The following is a 20,156-nucleotide window of genomic DNA, read 5'->3' on the forward strand; positions in this document are numbered from 1 at the left end:
TGGTACTTCCTAAATATACCACTGATATATTTTCTTTCTTCTGATCCTCCAGGAGCTGGAGTTTACTGATAGAGTGAGCAGTGAGATCCTTTCCAGGAGAGATGGCATCTTTTTTTCCTTCCACACTTCAATTATTTTCCATCTGTGGTGATGAGGGAAGATGCACAGGGAGAGTAGCAATAAAGTGAAAGAAAGGAGGTGGGTAACATAAGTGAGACAAAAAGATATTGAAAATGAATAAGAAGGTAACTTGAAAGCACAAAACTTTTGTCCAGAGGATGAAAAATGAGGTCTATAAAAATTTGAACCTTTATACAAACAAGTTTATATATCTGAATCAGATGTGATGAATCAGAGCTTCACTTTTAAATGTTTGTGTTTAGACCTATTTTGGTAGAGAGCTATATGTGACTAGCATGTTAATAAGCAAATGGTTTATTAGTTTTATGTTTGTAACTTCTGACCTTTAACACACATCAATAAACCCAACTTCAATCTAGATTGTTTTCATTTCAGTTGCAAAATTCTTACAGGAAAGGGCTAAAAACCATTCAGGAGCTTCGAGCAAGACTTGGATAAATATATCCCTTGTTCGTCCAATGCTCTCTGACAGATTTTTCATTGCACACGAGATCTTGTGAAGTGGTGCTGTCCAAGGTAGATATGTGCTGAAGGGCATGAAATTTTACACACTCCCCCACTCATGGGGATGACAAATCTGGTAGGGTATGTAGAGCCAAAGTCATGTATACCCTTTATCATCCCTTCCTTTCAGGAGTTGCTCTTCCTGTGCAAAGGACTTAATTTTCTATGGTTAAACTAAACTTACTTCAAAGTAAAATTTGAAAATTAATTCAGGTTTCTATTGGTTTCTACAACTTAAGATGGCTTCCATATGAAATACAAAAACTACTTTCAATATTTCTAGCAACTTTACTTTGGGTCTTGGAAAGGTATTAGGAGAAATTGCCATTCCTAGCCTATTGTGGGACAGTGACCAGGTCACACTATTCTTGGCAAATCAAGGAACAAGGACCTCCAACAAACTTGAGGTATTTGATTTGGACAATAATATTGAGTGATAAAGAAATAGTCTTACCATTTTGGTGTGGTTAGTTGAAGAAGATAGCACATAAATATCTGTTTCAGTCTTTATCTTAATTCTCTTAAAGCATTTCTTAAATTCCTCTCGGACCTGAAGATTCAGAAGGACAGAGAATTAAGTTTTGTCAGGGAGGATAATTTTAGCAGCCACATCACTGAAATGGAGGTAGGAGTGTGTGTGTGTGTGTGTGTGTGTGTGTGTGTGTGTGTGTGTGTGTGTGTGTGTGCACTAGCATCTGCTTTTTCATTAACATTCTGTATGACTTAGACAAGGTTTATTAGAGTTTAGGCCACATTGTCTGAATGCCAAATGTACACTTGCCTAAAAGACCATTTTACTTAAAACTCACATAAGGTCAATTCTCAAATGGAGTTCTATGTGCCCCTGGCCAAGTCATTTAACTGTGTTTGCCTCATTTTCTCCATCTGTAAAATGAGCTGGAGAATAAAATTACAAACTACTCCAGTATCTTTGTCAAGAAAACCCCAAGAGGGCACATAAAGAGACAGATATGACTGAAAAAAATTACTAAATAACAAAAAAACAGTTTAATGGATAAAAACTCAGCTTTGAAGTGAAGAAGATCAAGCTTCAGGTTTTTCCTCTCACAAAATCTAGTTGTGTGACTGAAGATAAGTCCCTTAACTATTCAGTGTCCTTGGCAGGTATGACTCTGAGTCACAGACAAGTTGCTGATCTACACTGATGAAGAGAATTTCCATACTAGGAGTTCCTCATACTTATGAAATCACAGATAAGGACCTCCTTCCTAAAAAAAAATATCATATTGATATACTAAATGGGAGATCTAGGACCAGGTGTCATTTGTCCCTGCTTCTTTTTCTACAATAAAGTCCCTATATTAGGAGCTATGTGGGGGAGTAGACAAGAGTTTATATAAGGTAGGACAACAGATGAGACAGTTCCAGACATTTTGTACAGATGTTAATTCTGCTGTGCACTATATATATATATTTTGCGAGGCAATGTGGGTTAAGTGACTTGCCCAGGGTCACACACACAGCTAGTAAGTGTCAAGTGTCTGAGGCTGGATTTGAACTCAGGTCCTCCTGAATCCAGGGCCTGTGCTTTATCCACTGTACCACCTAGCTGCCCCTGTGCACTATTTTTAGTGATGGAACTATGAATTAGGCATCTGAGCATCTGGGGGGGGGCGGGATTAGGCGGCTAGGTATCTGGACTCCAAGGTATTTGACCCTCCAAGGAGGGTCAAAACTCTACAGGCAATCTTTTGCTGGGTCTCTACAGGCAGATGCAAAGAAATATCCCCTTCCCAGATGAACTGGCAGAGTTTTGCTGTGAGCATGTTACATTGCCAGGTGACTTCTCCTTATTGCCATTGACAGTTTGGCAAAGAGGATTAGATAAATATATCTTTTATTAAATGATTCCTGTGTTTGTATTGTAATCCTTCTGAGAAAAAAAATATATTATAATCAGGAAAACTGCTTTAAAAAGATGAAAACAGGGGGCAGCTAGGTGGCACAGTGGATAAAGCACCAGCCCTGGATTCAGGAGGACCTGAGTTCAAATCTGGCTTCAGACACTTGACACTTACTAGCTGTCTAACCCTAGGCAAGTCAGTTAACCCTCATTGCCCTGGAAAAAAAATAAAAAAAGAAAAAGATGAAGACAGTGAAAACTTCATGGAAATGAAGAAAAATTTGACCAAAAGGTTACTGCACGTTCTACCAAGGACTCTCTCTCCATCAAAAGAATGAGTTAAGGGAACCATAACAGAATCTTTATTGTACAGCTATCCTTTCCACATCATGACTTTTCCCATCATGGTTTCAGTATATCATGGGTTGCCATAAGAAATTAAATGGGGATTTTGGGGGTGTTTTGAGGAAGCTGCAGATGACACAGGAAAATTTTAGAAGCTCAGAAATGTATAAAAGATATGTATAGTATTGTATAATATCAACCCAAATTATACCATAAAGTCCTGTAAAAACCCCATAAAAGAAAAAGAAAAATTGCACTTCTTCTCTGGTACAAAGGGAGGATCAAAAATTTTTATCAGGATTTACCAGATCATAGAAGTGCCATGAGCCTACCTCCTGCCATGTGGAAGGCATGACTGTAGAATCAAGTGACAGGAAATTAGAAAATTGAAAATAAGGGAATTCTTTGGTCAGAAGGAGCATCTCCCCTGAAGAAAACTTTCTAGAGAACACATTCTATCAGGAAAGAAATAGACAGTGTGTAGCCATCAAATGGGGGCAAAGAATATCAGTTATAAGGAGTCAAATTTGGCCTTGAAATAAGGAAACACTTTCTAGGAACTGGAACTATCCCAATGTGAAGGAGACCATCTCAATGGGCAGCAGGATGTTTTCATGCAAAGGCCAGGTGACCATTTGTAGGTCAAGATATAGAGGGGACCTTTCAGGTATGGATTGGAATAAATGGTCACTGAAGTCCTTTCCACTCTGAGATTCTATTGAATCTGTTATGCTTGGAAATGGGACTCTTCATGTGTGAGAGAATGAAAGCTTTGTATCACCTGGTGGCTGAGGACACAGTGTACCAGGAAGATGTAGACCCCCTGCAGGGAGTTGATGATGGTGAAGGTATAGGCGATGACTGATTGGACTGGTGTAGCTATCGATTCAATCAGGAAGAAGCCAAGACTCCAGGAGCAGCCCAGGATGAAGAGCTGAGCTAGGGCTTTAATTGCCAACATCCTATAAAAACCAAGAGGTAGAGATTCATATTTTATGTTTTATCTTATAGCCAACTCAACACCTCCTATTCTCATTTAGTTGTTATCCTCTATTCTCATAGAGGACCACAATGACATCACTATGTTGGGGTCAAGGTGTTCAAGTATGCTTGATCAAACCTATGTGTGCTTGGAAGGCTTACCACAGGTGCAGCACAAATAGTCCATATCCTATTATCAAACGAGATAATTTTTATAAAAAGCACTGAGCACAGTGCCTGGCACATAGTAGTTCTTATATAAATGGGTTTCCCCTCTTCTTTCCCCTTTCTCACATTCTTGGGATTATTTTCAACCACTCTTCTTCAATGCTGCCTTTGCAGGCATAAATAACCCAAGCTTTGCTCATGTTCAAGTAATACCACTATGGAAGAGACATTTGGGGAAATGAATTAATAATAAATACAGAGTTGAAAGTTCTGGCAGCTAATTAAAAAGGAGCAAATTAAATGTGCATTGGCCCCTGTCTCTGAAGATGGTCAACTCGAATAACAGGGAGACTCACTCAGGTATTTTAGCATTGTTTTATAGCCGTGTTAATTTTAGAGGGATGACAGGCTTAAAATTTATCACTGGCTGTGTTGAGAAATCAAAGAAATCAAATAAAGAATAGAAGAATACTCCATTGTGGGGACCCTGGGGTCAAGGGGATTCTGCTCTGTGAGGGAAAGATGTGTCACAAACCATCTGGTCTCGGCTTCATTATCACATCCTGTGCTTGTTTGCAAAAAAGTATAAAAATGGCTTGACTTATTGCTTTGGGGTGTCTCATGTCTTGATAGCATGAGCACCTTCTTTCGAAAGAATAAACGCGTTCTATATGCTTTGGCCTCCTTTCTTCCTGAGTCCGGAGTATTGATTTGGTGGACAAATTCCCCGACCCACTCACCTCCTTATCCTCCTCCCCTTCTACTTTCCTGTAGGGTTAAATAGATTGCTCCTCCTAATTGGGTGTGAATGTTATTCCCTCCTGGAACCCACTCTGATGAGATTAAGGTCTTTGAGCTAATTCTGTGTTCTAAATTTTTCTTCCTCCTTTCTCAACCCTCCCTATGAACTCAAGCAATTCAATATGTCATACTTGTGCCTTAATGCAGAACATCTTCACCTTCCTTGAAAGTGTTTTGCTTTTTACTGCTCTCTCCCCAATCTGCCTTCCCGTCCTTCCCGTCCTTCCCGTCCTTCCCGTCCTTCCCGTCCTTCCCGTCCTTCCCGTCCTTCCCGTCCTTCCCGTCCTTCCCGTCCTTCCCGTCCTTCCCGTCCTTCCCGTCCTTCCCGTCCTTCCCCTCCTTCCCCTCCTTCCCCTCCTTCCCCTCCTTCCCCTCCTTCCCCTCCTTCCCCTCCTTCCCCTCCTTCCCCTCCTCCCCCTCCTCCCCATCCCATTATCTCCCTCCCCTCCCTCAGGGCAAAAATACATTACTATACCTACTCAGGTATATTTGTTAGTCCCTCTTTGAGCCAATTCTGATGATATTAAGGTTCACTCACTCCCCAACTCCTTCCCCCTCTTTCCCTCCCCTCCATAAGCTTTTTTCTTGTTTCCTAGAGCTCAGTTTTAAAGGAAGCAAAGGTTTCTAAATAATGGGAGGATGGGGCCCTCCAGTGTAAGGGGCTAAGGGGCAGGGCAGCTGCCCCTGAGAGCCCAGTCTTCCTAGGACACTAATAAATAGAGGTGAGTAAAGGGAGATCAGCTCAACCACTGCAGAGACATGGAGAGAGAAGACTGAGTGTGGTGTGTGAGAAGCCTCAAGTAGGCCAATTTGCTTCTTTTACTGTAGAAAAAGCCTCAAAGAAAATTAATTCCTAATTACTACAAAATTCCTAGTTACCACCCAGCTTTCATCCAGAGGTGCTTGCAATGGCTAGGAGATTCAATTTTTTCTAAGCCAGAAAGAAAAATACCCAATTAGCCTTATCAAAATAAAAAAGTTTCCCAGGCCTTTAAAAATTTGCTCAATATCTTTTTCTTTAATTATATAACTAGAAATAACTACCTAAATATATATATGTATACATATGTATATATTCCAAAATCCCACCTATAATGAACATATGACAGTTTACAAAAATGATCCATCTCTAAAGGTAACTCTTTAAAGCAAAATGAATCATTTAAGAGTGGTTTAGGGGGGCAGCTAGGTGGTGGAGTGGATAAAGCACTGGCCCTGGCCCTGGATTCAGGAGTTCCTGAGTTCAAATCTGGCCTCAAACACTTGACACTTACTAGCTGTGTGACCTTGGGCAAGTCACTTAACCCCCACTGCCCTGCAAAAACAAAACAAAAACAAAAAAAAAAAAGAGAGAGTGGTTTAGGGGCAGCTATGTAGCACAGTGGATAAAGAACTGAGCTTTAATTCAGGAGGATCTGAGTTCAAAGATGACCTCAGACACTTGACACTTACTAGCTATGTGACCCTGGGTAAGTCACTTAACCCTCATTGCCCCACCAAAAAAAAAAAAAGAAAGAAAAAGAAATAAAAAAGAGTGGAGTTTAACACTACATTCAAGATATATATACCTTCAAGATGTATATAGCCTCCCCACAAAATATATATATATATATGTATATATATATATATATGTATATAGCCTCCACAAATGATATACAAATTACCTTAGATGAAATTCACTTGACTTTATAAATAGGCTTGAGAATTTCACTCCCATTTTGTGCAAGGATTCCCATATTCTATACCATTTCAAAGCACAGAAAAACTCTTTTAAGAGTTTGTGACTAGATGGTCCAAAGAATACTTACTGATTTAGAAACGAAATTTTACAAGATATTTTCTTCATACAATTACCAATTTTCCCTTTTAAATATATCTATGTAGACTAATATAAAAATGTTTTGCATGAGTACACATGTGTAACCTATGTTTGGGACAAAATTGCCTCAGTTTACCCAAATAACTGGAGGAGACCACCAAGTCAAGCAGAGGCAGATTTATTATATTCTCATGAGAACAGGCAACCTCATGCCAGATATGAGATCCACAATAAGGGGCTCATGCTTTGGGTTTTTATAGAGATTTTGAGGGAGGGGGTCCTCTCGTGCACAGGGTGAGCTCACAATCTAATATCCAATCCTGTCTCACCCAGGGTGCATGTTCAGCTTGTGATCAGGGTATAGGTACATGTTCTAGGAACAAGAGGGAAAGGGGAGGGGGAAAGGTTGAAACCATAGAAGGGGTGAAACCACTCCAAACCACTCCACCCAGGTAAGGAGGGGGAAGGGAGAAGAAGGGAGTGATGGTACTAGGAGCTGGTACCAGGGGGGTGTTAGGACTTAGGAATGCAAAAAGGGAGAGGTAAGATTTGGGTGGGGTTAGAGCTAGCAAGAGACATCTTCTGCCTGGTCATAGCAACAGCATAACTAACCCATAACAAGGACTGGGGGTTTGGAATGTAGGCAAGGCAGGGGTGGGGGGGTGGGGAAGGAGGGGTATCAGGGTACATCAGGTTCAGTAAGGCAAAACACATGATTTCTGTTATAAGCAATGGAATTAAACATGAACAAAATTAACTGACTGTAAAAGAGACTAGAGTTGGGTACTTTCCAGACCCCATCCTCAGAATCTGAACTGACTCAAGTCTACCTATCCCATACACCTGTATTGAATTTCCTGCCTTCTGAAAAGGGGCAGGGGTGAGGAAGGGAAAGAATTTGAAACTTCAACTTTGAAAAATAGAGGTTGAAAACATTTTTTATATGTAAACTGAGGAAAAAATACTAAATAAAAAATAAAACTATCTATATGAATACAATAACTTAGTCAACAAACTCATAATTTCCACACCTGATAAGCAAATAATTTTAAGTGAAGTTCCTCTTCAATACAGACAAAACTTGGAAATTTTTAAGTTCTTAATCACAGTAATTAAGAACACTTGGTCTGCTGGGCTCATGGGATGACCTAACAGCTTCTTAACCCATTCACTCTCTCTATCTTTTGTTTTTAACATTATAATTCTTAATCAAATAACATCTAGATTAGAAGATCTCATGGAGGCAAACTAGGGGTCCTTAGGTTTTCCTTAATAAAGAATTACACTCTGCATGCAGTCCAATTAGAATTAAAGTGGTCAATTATTTGATACTAGAGAAAGTGAACAAATTAAGATCTTACCCTTGGAGAGAAAGTGGCTTAGAAAAATCCTCCTCCTCTAACAGTGAGAAGTGTGATGGGTAAAACTAAATATGTGTGGTCACCTTACCTGTGCCCAGTGCGGAGACAGCTAGCTAGGATTTACATATAAATTAAAAGCTTCAGCAAGAGTTTAGGCATTAAGCATTTATTAAAGTATATTCGAGGTTAGCAAAGAGAACACATGTCTCTGAAAGCATAGGAAAGCCAGCTAAATAGATAAGATCTGCTTCTACCTAGCCAACTCAGGCAACCAAGACAAGGATCCTGAGTGTCCTTGAACAGAAGCTCCCTGCAGGGCAGGAAGAGGGGTGGTCCCCACACACTGCTCCAAGCTAATTGGCTGGTAGCATGCAAGTCCATTGATTGACATGACTTGAAGGCAGTTCATGAATTGTGAGGTGACTTCCAGACCCTAACTTGACCTTAGAAAGGTCACCTCAAGATTGCTTAGCAGGGGGTCCTGTTAATAATATGGGGCCCTGGTAACAATATTCTCACAGAAGGCAAAAGCTTTTATACAGGATAGTGGGGTGTCTACCTGAAAGTGGAAAGTTCCTTTTGGGGGTGGGGTGGGGAAAGCCTGGATGCTTGTCATATTCTTGAGAGTTGAGGGGGATTTTTTGAAATGATGATCCTGACCTTTGGTAGTAGCCACACCTAATGGACTTCCCTGCTTCCCCCCTTCTTATGTGTGTCTGCCTGATAGCTAGCTGGTCAATCTCAACTTTAACAGTCCCTTGAGTCCTCTATATGTCTATCCTGTTTTCTGATCATCTTTGCTTTTGTTTCTCAGAGAAGAAACTTCCTCTGATTTATGCTAAGCCCCCTTTCAAAAGAGAAATTGCTTTTCTAACAGGTGATACAATTGTTGACCAAATTACATATTATAAGAAAATTTTTAAAAATAGTAATACCTTGAAGAATATTCTATGTTTTAAAACTTGAAACAGAACCAATTAATTACCAATCATTTGGTGTTAATTTAGTTGAATGTGCTTCCATTTTACCTTACACTTTACAATCACGTGGTCTTCACAACAACCCAGGAGGTAGGTTTCATTATTATCCCCTTACAGAAAAGGAAACTGAGATAAATGGAACGTTCTTGGGTCCATACAGTTAGTAAATTTCTTGATGCCCAATAACAAATATGTATTTTATTTTAGGTCCTACTTTACCATAACAGTCCTGACAGGAGAGCACACACTTAAACCAAGTTATTGAGTTTAGGACAGCTTTTGACTTAAATCAAATCAAATCTGCCTCATACCCAGGTCACCATTAAAAAAATTAAAAAGAGGCCTCAGTTCCTCTGTAGGCCCTCAGAACAACATGACATGGAACAAAGAAGAGACTTTATTGAACCTAAGCAAGCAAGAAAAAACATAAAGACTCACATCCAAGCTTCTGAACAGTCAAGCCTCCCTCCCCTCCTTTTTAGGGGATGGGGGCAGGTCTTCTCCTGATAGAGCCCAGAGAAGGTGCAGTAGAGAAAGAAGTGGGATTTCTCCCTGCTGGCAGCTCACTTAATGGGGGCCTCTCAGCACAACCATTTCTAGGAAGGCTGGAGGATCTAACATCAACACTTGAGAGTGGAAATGAGCTCTACCCTCCCAGTTGGGAAGGTCACACACTACCGGGCTCATTCCCCAGCAGGGCCTTGTTCTGCAGTCCTCCCCCAAGTTGATCCCTCCACATCTTCCTATTCATTGGAGGGGGGTGTGTGGGGGGTAGACTCAGGCTTCAGACCACATACGGACCTCTCAGAAGGGTAATAATAGGTGGTCTCCAGGGCTGACTCATTAAAGGAAATTTTGAGGTGTTTGTGGCATCTCTCAGAGGACTTCTTGGCCAGGCAGCTTCGGCTGAGATGGAGGTAGCCCCCAATCACCTCTATCTCCTTAGCAGTGGGGTACTACTTCTTCCCAGGGTCAGGCACTTGGGGTTCAGGTGGGACAGGGGTTACAGGGGGCCTAGGGCACCTCGGCTTAACTGTGAAGGTGTGTCCATTGTGGTGGGAGGTTCCTACCCTAGCCCCAGATTTCACCTCACAGAACATAAGACTCCTCAGCTGGTTCTCTGTGGATTGAAGAGGTGCTGGGGCAAGAGGTAGGGAAGATACTGAGGGAAGCAGGGAGTGCTGAGGCTTTGAGGCTTTGGGTCCAACTTTCTTGGCTGGGAGGGGGGTGGTCACAGAGCAGTAGCTTCTAAGGGAGCTCACCAGCCTGCCCTCATCTCCAGCTTCCTCTTCAGAAGCCTCTGTCCTCCCTTCTCCAGCCTCTGCCCCAAGCAAGTCCAACTTGTCATCTCCAGAGTCAGAAGGCACTGGCTTCTGTTCTGGAGCCTCTGATCTCCCAAGGCTCCAATCTAGAGCTTTCCCAGAGTTCAGGCTCCATTTCTGTGCTTCCAGCTGTCTAGAACTCTTCTCCACATCCTCTCCTGGGTTCAGTCTCATTTCTGCTGCCTCTATTACCTCTGAGCTCCACATCTGTGTCTCCAAAAGGCCTGAGTTCTCCCTGGATTTCCTCTGCATTAGTCTCTGTTCTGTCCCAGATTCCCCTGAGCTCCCTTTGCCTTCTTCTTCGAGGCTCAGTCTACATTCTCCCATTTCAGAGCCCCCAGAAGTCTGTTCTTGAGGTTCTACTGGATTCACACTTTGTTCTCCAGCTTCCCCAAAGCCTTTCTCCCATTGCTGTGACTCTGATATTTTGGATTCTTCTCCTCAGCGTCCCTTAGGTTTAGCCTCCATTCCAAAGCTTCTGCAAGCCTAAGGCTTTGCACTCCAAATTCGGCTACCCCAGCCTCCTCTTTCCAGCCTCCTCCAGGCTCAGCCTCTGTTCTCTTGACTCTCTTCATAGCAGACTGTTCTTCAGGCTCTGCTGGGCCAGGTCTCTTCTCTTGGGTTTCTACACCCTTTGAAATATGAACCCGACTCATAGATAGCCTCTGATCAGTGAACTGCTTCTTCAGCGGCTGCTGCCACAGCTGCCTCTCCTCCTTCTCCTCCTTCTCCTCCTTCTTCTCCACCTCCTCCTCCTCCTCCTTCTTCTTCTTTTTTTTCTTCTTCTGTTTCCGCCGCCACACCTTGTGGATGAAATGATCTTCACGGAAACCTAGAGCCTCGTTCCAAAGATCTGGTTCTGCCACTGGTACCTCTGGCGAGTTATGGAATCTATCCCACAATCCCATTTTCTGGACTGGTTTCTGGGCCACTTGGTCTCTCTCAGCCAGCTCTGCATCCCCAGCAGCATCCTCATCCTCTCTTCTCCTGGCTGGTAGGAGTTGCTTCCAACCTGGTGCAGCAGCCATGGTCCCAGTGAGGCAAAAGAACTGGAAGAGAAGACAGAGAGCCATGAGAGAGTGTTGTCAAAGAGAAGAAAATGGGAGAGAGTCATAAGATGACAGCAAGTGTGGGTCAGAGAGGGAGAGAGGAATTGTGTTATAGGGCTTGTGAGGGAAGGCAAGGAAGAAGGTAAAAGACATAACCCCCTGGGAGGAAGGAAAGATGAGAAGACTAGAAAGGGGGAGACAACTGCTACAAGAGAATGAGGGGAAAGGAAGAAACTAGGGGAAACACTGAAGAATTGAACATGTTAAAAGGAGAGGGAGAGAAGAGGCTGAGAGATCTGGGGGAAAGGAAGCAGAGCCAACCTAGAATATGGAGGCAGGGTGGGGGATGACAGAAGGCTTTAGATGAGAGAAGAGGAAAAAATGAAAGAGACACTTTGGAGAAGACCCAGGGAAAGGAACCAAGTAGGGTGACCAAAGGGGAGGAGAGATGGATGTTAGGAGAAATGGGAGGGAGGTAAGAGTTGTAACAGAGGGACTGAGAAAGGGGTTCTCCTTACCTTTTCAATGAGCTGTAGCTTCCCCAAGGGTCTATGCAGTCCTCCAGATGGATAATACTGTCTTCGGGCTGTGTTCTTCCCCTTAAAGGGCAAGACTTTAGCACTGCTAGAGTCCAGGACCCCTCTCTGATGGTAGTTGCTGCCCCAACTTTCCTTGGGACTGCACACTGCCTATAACTCACAGTGTACCAGTCAAGTGGAAGATCAGGTTTCTTCTCCTCTATCTCTTGTCAGCTCTACCTCTGACTTGATTCAGAAACTCCTCCACTGAGCCTTACTTGAGGAACTTCTCCACTGGAGCTTGGTTCCCTTGAGCTGAGCAGGCTTCTCTCCAAGGAGAAAAGCCCTTATATATCTGGCTTCCCTGGTCCCACCTGTCAACTCTTCCTTTTTCTCTTGGTCATGAGCTCACACCTTGCCTGCCACACAATAGGTACTTCAATGCTTCTTGACTTGAGAACTTCAGCCTCCCAATGGAAGACTTCTGAAGGCAGGTCCCAAGGGAGTAGTCTAGAGGTGTTAACTATTTGTGATGAATTAACACCACACTTAAGGAAACAATAGCTGGTTAAGGGAGTGAATCTGTGTGCCAAAACACAGGTGAGGAGCAGGGCAATGAGGATGCAACATGGTGCTGGGGCACAGCCTCTGGACACAAGTTCTGGAATGTTAGAGCTGCAAGGGACCTATGTTTTACACCCCCTCTATTTTACACATAGCTAAATTGAGGCTCAGAGAAAAGTGACCTCCTCCAGGTCAGTGGGGGATCTGGGACTCCAAACCTCAGAATCCAAGGCCACCATACCCAGCTTCCTTCTCTCTCTTTATGGCTTGGGATGCCTGTCAGGACTCACAATAGTGGGCAGCGATTCCTCCTGGAGCCTCTGATGGTGCTGGCCCTCCCAGCCTGGAGACCCTTCCTCTGCCATTGTCTGTGATTTGGGGGTTGGGGCTGTTCCTGTTCCAGGCCTCATGGCATGCTCTGTCTTGTTCAGAATGCCCCCTGGATTTCCCCAGCTCTGGGCAAGGACTTGGTGTTCCCACTGGAGAGAACCACTCCCCTCTCCCTTGCCATCCATTTCCATGACAATAGAAGGAGGTAGGCAGTGAATAATAATAATCATGAGGACCCTAATAGCTTTACTATACTGATTGAAGGTTGCCAAAGTGCTTTGCAGGTATTCTCTCATTTGATCCTGAGAACAACCCTGGGAGACAGATGTTATTATGGTCTCTATTTTACAAATGGTGAAAGTGGGGCAGCAGTCGAATGACTTGCCCAGCATCACACAGCTAGCAAGTGTCTGAGGTCAGATTTTCACTCAGGCCTTTCTAATTCTAGGTCCATTTTTTTATCCACCAGAAAAGAAAGAATGGTTTTTAGATGTTTATTTGTATTGGAAATCAAAGGGGAATGGCTCAACAAGCTGTGGTATGGGATGGTAATGGAATAGTCTTGTGCTATGAGAAATGACAAACAGGATGATTTTAGAAAGACCTGGAAAAACTTTTATGAACTGCTGCAGAGTGAAGTGAGCAGAAACAGGAAGGAGAACATTGTGCACAGTGACAACAATATTGTTTCATGAAGAACTGTGAATGACTTAACTATTCTCAGCATTATAATGATCCATGACAATCCCAAAGGACTAATGATCAAGCGTACTATCCACCTCCTAAGAAAGAGCTGATAGTGATTGAACACAAACTGAAAACATGCTATTTTTCCACTTTATTTCATTTTTTTCTTTCATTCAAGTTTTATTATACAAAATGACTAACATGGCAGTGTTTTACCGAACTTCACATGTATAACCTGTATCTGACTGCTCACCACCTCAGGGAGGAGGCAGGGGAGGGAGGCAATAAGGGATAGAATTTGCAACTCAAAACTTTAAATAAAAATGTTTATTATCATTATTGTTATTATTTTAAAGAACGAAGACAATTCAACCTTCCAAAAGAATGTTTCTTTGTAACAAATAATTTCATTCCATCAAAAATAAGTCACCAAATTGTTATGTATGGGGGAAAAATTTTGTTCCTACCTTCTGACCCAAGCAGGCAGAAATGTGCTGGTAACTTTAATAAGGACCCTTCAGAAAAAGAAAATGTATTTGTGACACACTGCCCTCCACTGGGGCAGAGGGTGAGTGACTCAATCAGGTCCCTTCAGATCAGGGTACCTAAGACCAGATTGTGAACTCTGATTTTTCTGATTCCAAGCCCAGCTCTCTACCTACTGCTCACCCAACAACTTAGCTCCTGCTGAGCTCCTTTAGCTACTTAGATCCTTTTTGTTACAAAGCCTCTGCCTCCCACTAGAACTTGGGTGCTCATCTTGGGACTGTCCTCAGATTGGTGAGCCTTTGCCTTATTTCACCGGGGCTTTAGCAACCACACAACTGCTTAGTCATCTCTCTCTCCAGGCAGGCCAACTAATGCAGATTTTTCAGCTGTTTTCCCTTTTCCCATTCCATCTCTGAGATACTCTTTCAAGAGTTTGTGAATAGATGGTCCTAAGAATACTTACAGATTTACAAACAAAATTTTACAAGATATTTTCTTCATACAATTACCAATTTTCCCTTTTAAATATATCTATGTAGACTAATATAAAAATGTTTTGCATGAGTACACATGTGTAACCTATGTTTGGGACAGAATTGCCTCAGTTTACCCAAATAACTGGAAGAGACCACCAAGTCAAGCAGAGGCAGATTTATTACATTCTCATGAGAACAGGCAACCTCATGCCAGATATGAGATCCACAATAAGGGGCTCATGCTTTGGGTTTTTATAGAGATTTTGAGGGAGGGGGTCCTCTCGTGCACAGGGTGAGCTCACAATCTAATATCCAATCCTGTCTCACCCAGGGTGCATGTTCAGCTTGTGATCAGGGTATAGGTACATGTTCTGGGTAAGATTTGGGTGGGGTTAGAGCTAGCAAGAGACATCTTCTGCCTGGTCATAGCAACAGCATAACTAACCCATAACAAGGACTGGGGGTTTGGAATGTAGGCAAGGCAGGGGTGGGGGGTGGGGAAGGAGGGGTATCAGGGTACATCAGGTTCAGTAAGGCAAAACACATGATTTCTGTTATAAGCAATGGAATTAAACATGAACAAAATTAACTGACTGTAAAAGAGACTAGAGCTGGGTACTTTCCAGACCCCATCCTCAGAATCTGAACTGACTCAAGTCCACCTATCCCATACACCTGTATTGAATTTCCTGCCTTCTGAAAAGGGGCAGGGGTGAGGAAGGGAAAGAATTTGAAACTTCAACTTTGAAAAATAGAGGTTGAAAATATTTTTATATATAACTGAGGGAAAAATACTAAATAAAAAATAAAACTATTGTTAAGGGCTAAAATTCTAGCCAAACTGTCTAAAATATCTAATGAGCGGTTGCCAATAAATTATAAGCTTTAGCAAGAATTAGACTTTTAAGCATTTATTAAGGAGAATAAGAATTTGATAAAGAGAGAGAGAAAGGCCTAGATTCCTATCTATTAAAGGGAGAGTGCATTTCTAGCTCCCCTCTCCACCAGAGTCCTCAGGAAAGAGAGCAAGACCCAGTGCCACTCTCTTCCTTCTTCCTTCCAGTAGCCAATGTCACTTCCTGACGCCAAAGAAAAGACTCCTGGTCTTGCCCTCAAAGACCTTCGCTTCATGGGCGGAACTCTTCTACAGTAAGTATCCAGCAGGTGGCGTCATTCCAATTGTTACACTATCTATATGAATACAATAACTTAGTTAACAGTTTCATAATTTCCACACCTGATAATCAAATAATTTTAAGTCAAGTTCCTCTTCAATACAGACAAAACTTGGAAATATTTAAGTTCTTAATCACAGTAATTCAGAACACTTGGTCTGCTGGGCTCATGGAATGACCTAACAGCTTCTTAACCCATTCACTCTCTCTCTGTCTCTCTCTCTCTTCTGCCTCTCTCTTTTTTTTTTTACATATAAGGTATTTTATTTTTTCCGTTACATGTAAAGATAGTTCTCAACTTTTGTTTATACAAGCTTTACAATTTCAGATTTTTCTCCCTCCCTCCCCTCCCGCCCCCCTCCCCTAGACAGCAGGTAATCTGATATAAGTTATATCTATGTATCTATATACATATAGATATAGATATAGATATCTATACACACACACACACACATATATATATACATATACACATAATAACATTAATCCTATTTCTGCACTAGTCCTGTTATAAGAGAAAAAATCAGAGCAATGATGAAAAACCTCAGAATAGAAAAAAACCACAACAGCACCAAAAACAAAAGAAATAGTATGGTTCATTCAGCATCTATACTCCACAGTTCATTTTTTTTTTCTTGGATTTGGAGATCCTCTTCTATCACGAGTTCCCTGGAATTCTTCTGTACCATTGCATTGGTCAGAAGAATATAGTCCATCACAGTAGATCAACACTCAATGTTGATGATACTGTGTACAATGTTCTTCTGGTTCTGCTCATCTCACTCATCATCAGCTCACACAAGACCCTCCAGGTTTCTCTGAATTCCTCCTGCTCATCATTTCTTACAGCACAATAGTATTCCATTGTATTCATATACCACAACTTGTCCAGTCATTCCCCAATTGATGGGCACCCCCTCAACTTCCAATTCCTTGCCACCATGTAAAGAGCAGCTATAAATATTTTTGTACATGTGGGCCCCTTTCCCCTTCCCATGATTTCTTTGGGGAAAAGACCTAAAAGTGGTATTGCTGAGTCAAAGGGTATGCACAGCTTTATTCCCCCTTTGGGCATAATTCCAAATTGCTCTCCAGAATGGTTGGATCAGTTCACAGCTCCACCAACAATGGATTAGTGTTCCAATTTTCCCACAGCTTCTCCCACATTTATTATTTCCTTTTTTTGTCATTTTAGCCAATCTGATAGGTTTCAGGTGGTACCTCAGAGTTGTTTCAATTTGCATCTCTCTAATCATTAGAGATTTAGAGCATTTTTTCATATGGGAATAGATAGCTTTGGTTTCTTCATCAGAAAACTGCCTGTTCATATCCTTTGACCATTTCTCAATTGGGGAATGACTTGGATTCTTATAAATTTGATTTAGTTCCCTATATATTTTAGAGATGAGGCCTTTATCAGAAGTACTGGCCTCAAAAATTGTTTCCCAGCTTTCTGCCTCCCTTCTAATTTTGGATGCATTGCTTCCGTTTGTACAAAAATTTTTTAATTTAATATAATCAAAATCATCCATTTTGCATTTTATAATATACTCTATCTCTTGTTTGGTCATAAACTGTTTTCCTTTCCAGAGGTCTGATAGGTAGACTATTCCTTTCTCTCCTAATTTACCTATGGCATCACCTCTTATGTCTAAATCGTGTATCCATTTTGACCTTATTTTAGTATAAGGTGTGAGATGTTGGTCTATGCCTAATTTCTGCCATACTATCTTCCAGTTTTCCCAGCAGTTTTTGTCAAATACTGAGTTTCTATCCCAGAAGCTCGAGTCTTTGGGTTTATCAAACACTACATTACTAGTGTCATTTACTACTGCATTTCCTGAACCTAGCCTATTCCATTGATCTACCACTCTATTTTTAGCCAGTACCAGATAGTTTTGATGACTGATGCTTTATAGTAAAGCTCCAGGTTTGGTACCGCTAACCCACCTTCCTGTGAATTTTTTTTTCATTATTTCCCTGGATATTCTTGATTTTTTTGTTTTTCTAGATGAATTTTGTTATTATTTTTTCTAGCTCTATAAAATAATTTTTAGGTAGTCTGATTGGTATGGCACTGAATAAGTAAATTAATTTAGGCAGTATTGTCATTTTTACTATATTAGCTCTGCCTATCCATGAGCAATTGATATCTTTCCAATTATTTAGATCTGATTTGATTTGTGTGAAGAGTGTTTAGTAGTTGTGTTCATAGAGTTCCTGGGTTTGTCTTGGCAAGTAGACTCCCAAGTATTTTATATTATCTACCGTTACTTTAAATGGAATTTCTCTTTCTATCTCTTGCCGCTGGACTTTGTTGGTCATGTATAGAAATGCTGATGATTTATGTGGATTTATTTTATATCCTGCTGCTTTGCTAAAGTTGTTAATTGTTTCAAGTAATTTTTGAGTTGATTCTCTAGGATTCTTTAAGTATACCATCATATCATCTGCAAAGAGTGATAGTTTTGTTTCCTCCTTGCCTATTCTAATTCCTTTAAGTCCTTTCTCTTCTCTGATTGCTAAAGCTAACATTTCTAGGACAATATTAAATAATAGCGGCGATAATAGACATCCCTGTTTCACTCCTGATCTTATTGGGAAGGCCTCTAATTTATCTCCATTGCATATAATACTTGCTGATGGCTTTAGGTAGATACTGTTTATTATTCTAAGGAAAGCTCCCCCTATTCCTAAACTCTCTAGTGTTTTTATTAGGAATGGGTGTTGTACTTTGTCAAAAGCTTTCTCTGCATCTATTGAGATAATCATATGATTTTGGTTGGTTTTCTTATTGATGTGTTGATTATGTTAATAGTTTTCCTAATGTTGAATCAGCCCTGCATTCCTGGTAGAAATCCCACCTGGTCATAGTATATTATCCTGGTGATCACTTGCTGTAATCTCCTTGCTAATATCTTATTTAAGATTTTAGCATCAATATTCATTAGGGAAATTGGTCTATAATTTTCTTTCTCTGTTTTTGCTTTGCCTGGTTTTGGTATCACCATCATATTTGTGTCATAAAACGAATTTGGTAGAACTCCTTCCTCACCTATTTTTCCAAATAATTTGTATAATATTGGAATTAACTGTTCTTTAAATGTTTGGTAAAATTCACCCGTAAACCCATCTGGCCCTGGGGGTTTTTTCTTAGGGAGTTCCTTAATGGCTTGTTCAATTTCTTTTTCTAATATGGGCTTATTTAAGGATTTTATTTCCTCTTCAGTTAACCTGGGCAGTTTGTATTTTTGTAAATATTCATCCATTTCATTTAGATTGTCAAATTTATTGGCATACAGTTGGGCAAAATATTTCCTAATTATTGCTTTAATTTCCACATCATTGGTGGTAACATCACCCTTTTCATTTTTGATACTAGTAATTTGGTTTTCTTCTTTCTTTTTTTTAATCAAATTAACCAATATTTTATCTATTTTATTGGTTTTTTCATAAAACCAGCTCTTAGCTTTATTGATTAATTCTATAGTTTTTTTGCTTTCAATCTTATTAATTTCTCCTTTAATTTTCAGGATCTCTAATTTAGTGTCTAATTGGGGATTTCTAATTTGTTCTTTTTCTAGCTTTTTAAGTTGCATGCCCAATTCATTAATCTCCTCTTTCTCTTTCTTATTAATGTAAGCATTTAGAGCTATGAATTTTCCCCTAAGCACTGCTTTGGCTGCATCCCATAGATTTTTGTGTGTTGTCTCATTATTGTCATTCTCTTGGATAAAGTTATTGATTGTTTCTATGATTTCTTGTTTGGCCCATTCATTCTTTAGAATGAAATTATTTAGTTTCCAATTGATTTTCATTCTACTTTTCCCTGGCTCTTTCTTACATGTAATTTTTATTGCATCATGATCTGAAAAGGATGCATTTACTATTTCTGCCTTTCTACATTTGACTATGATGTTTTTGTGCCCTAATACATGGTCAATTTTTGAAAATGTGCCATGTACTGCTGAGAAAAAGGTATATTCCTTTCTATCCCCATTCAATTTTCTCCAGACATCTATCATGTCTAACTTTTCTAGTAATCTATTCACCTCTTTTACTTCTTTCTTATTTATTTTTTGGCTAGATTTATCTAATTCTGAGAGGGGGAGATTCAGATCCCCCACTAGTATAGTATTACTGTCTAATTACTCTTGTAACTCATTTAACTTCTCCTCTAAGAACCTGGATGCTATAGCACTTGGTACGTATTTAATATTGATATTACTTCATTATCTATAATACCTTTAAGCAAGATGTAATTTCCTTCCTTATCTCTTTTAATGAGATCTATTTTTGCCTGCACTTTGTCTGAGATAAGGATTGCTACCCCTGCTTTTTTTACTTTAGCTAAAGCATAATATATTCTGCTCCAGCCTTTTACCTTTACTCTGTGTGTATCTCTCTGCTTCAAATGTGTTTCTTGTAAACAGCATATTGTAGGATTCTGGTTTTTAATCCACTCTGCAATTTGCTTCTGTTTTATAGCAGAGTTCATCCCATTCACATTCACAGTTATTATTACTGACTGTCTATTCCCCTCCATTCTATTTACCCCCTTTGTACTTTCCCCCCCTTCTTT

At 40.6% G+C, this 20,156-nt stretch overlaps 2 protein-coding genes across 2 annotated transcripts in view; both read right to left on the minus strand.

Annotated features, from left to right (window-relative positions):
* Positions 1-551: 551 nt before the first annotated feature.
* On the minus strand, positions 552-11,314 carry LOC122745481 (phostensin-like). The gene is given in 7 exon segments (XM_043990808.1): positions 552-668; positions 1,100-1,195; positions 3,636-3,816; positions 6,953-6,996; positions 9,762-10,720; positions 10,723-11,011; positions 11,090-11,314. Coding segments are annotated over 7 exon segments (1,911 nt in total).
* A 205-nt stretch (positions 11,315-11,519) lies between these two features.
* Positions 11,520-20,156, minus strand: part of LOC122745490 (phostensin-like) — a 28,090-nt gene continuing 19,453 nt past the window's right edge. The window contains 2 exon segments of the mRNA XM_043990818.1: positions 11,520-11,540; positions 11,854-12,024. Coding sequence (XP_043846753.1) covers positions 11,520-11,540; positions 11,854-12,024 — 192 coding nt within the window.

This window comes from Dromiciops gliroides, chromosome 1 (genome assembly GCF_019393635.1).
Source record: "Dromiciops gliroides isolate mDroGli1 chromosome 1, mDroGli1.pri, whole genome shotgun sequence".
Taxonomy (NCBI): Eukaryota; Metazoa; Chordata; class Mammalia; order Microbiotheria; family Microbiotheriidae; genus Dromiciops; species Dromiciops gliroides.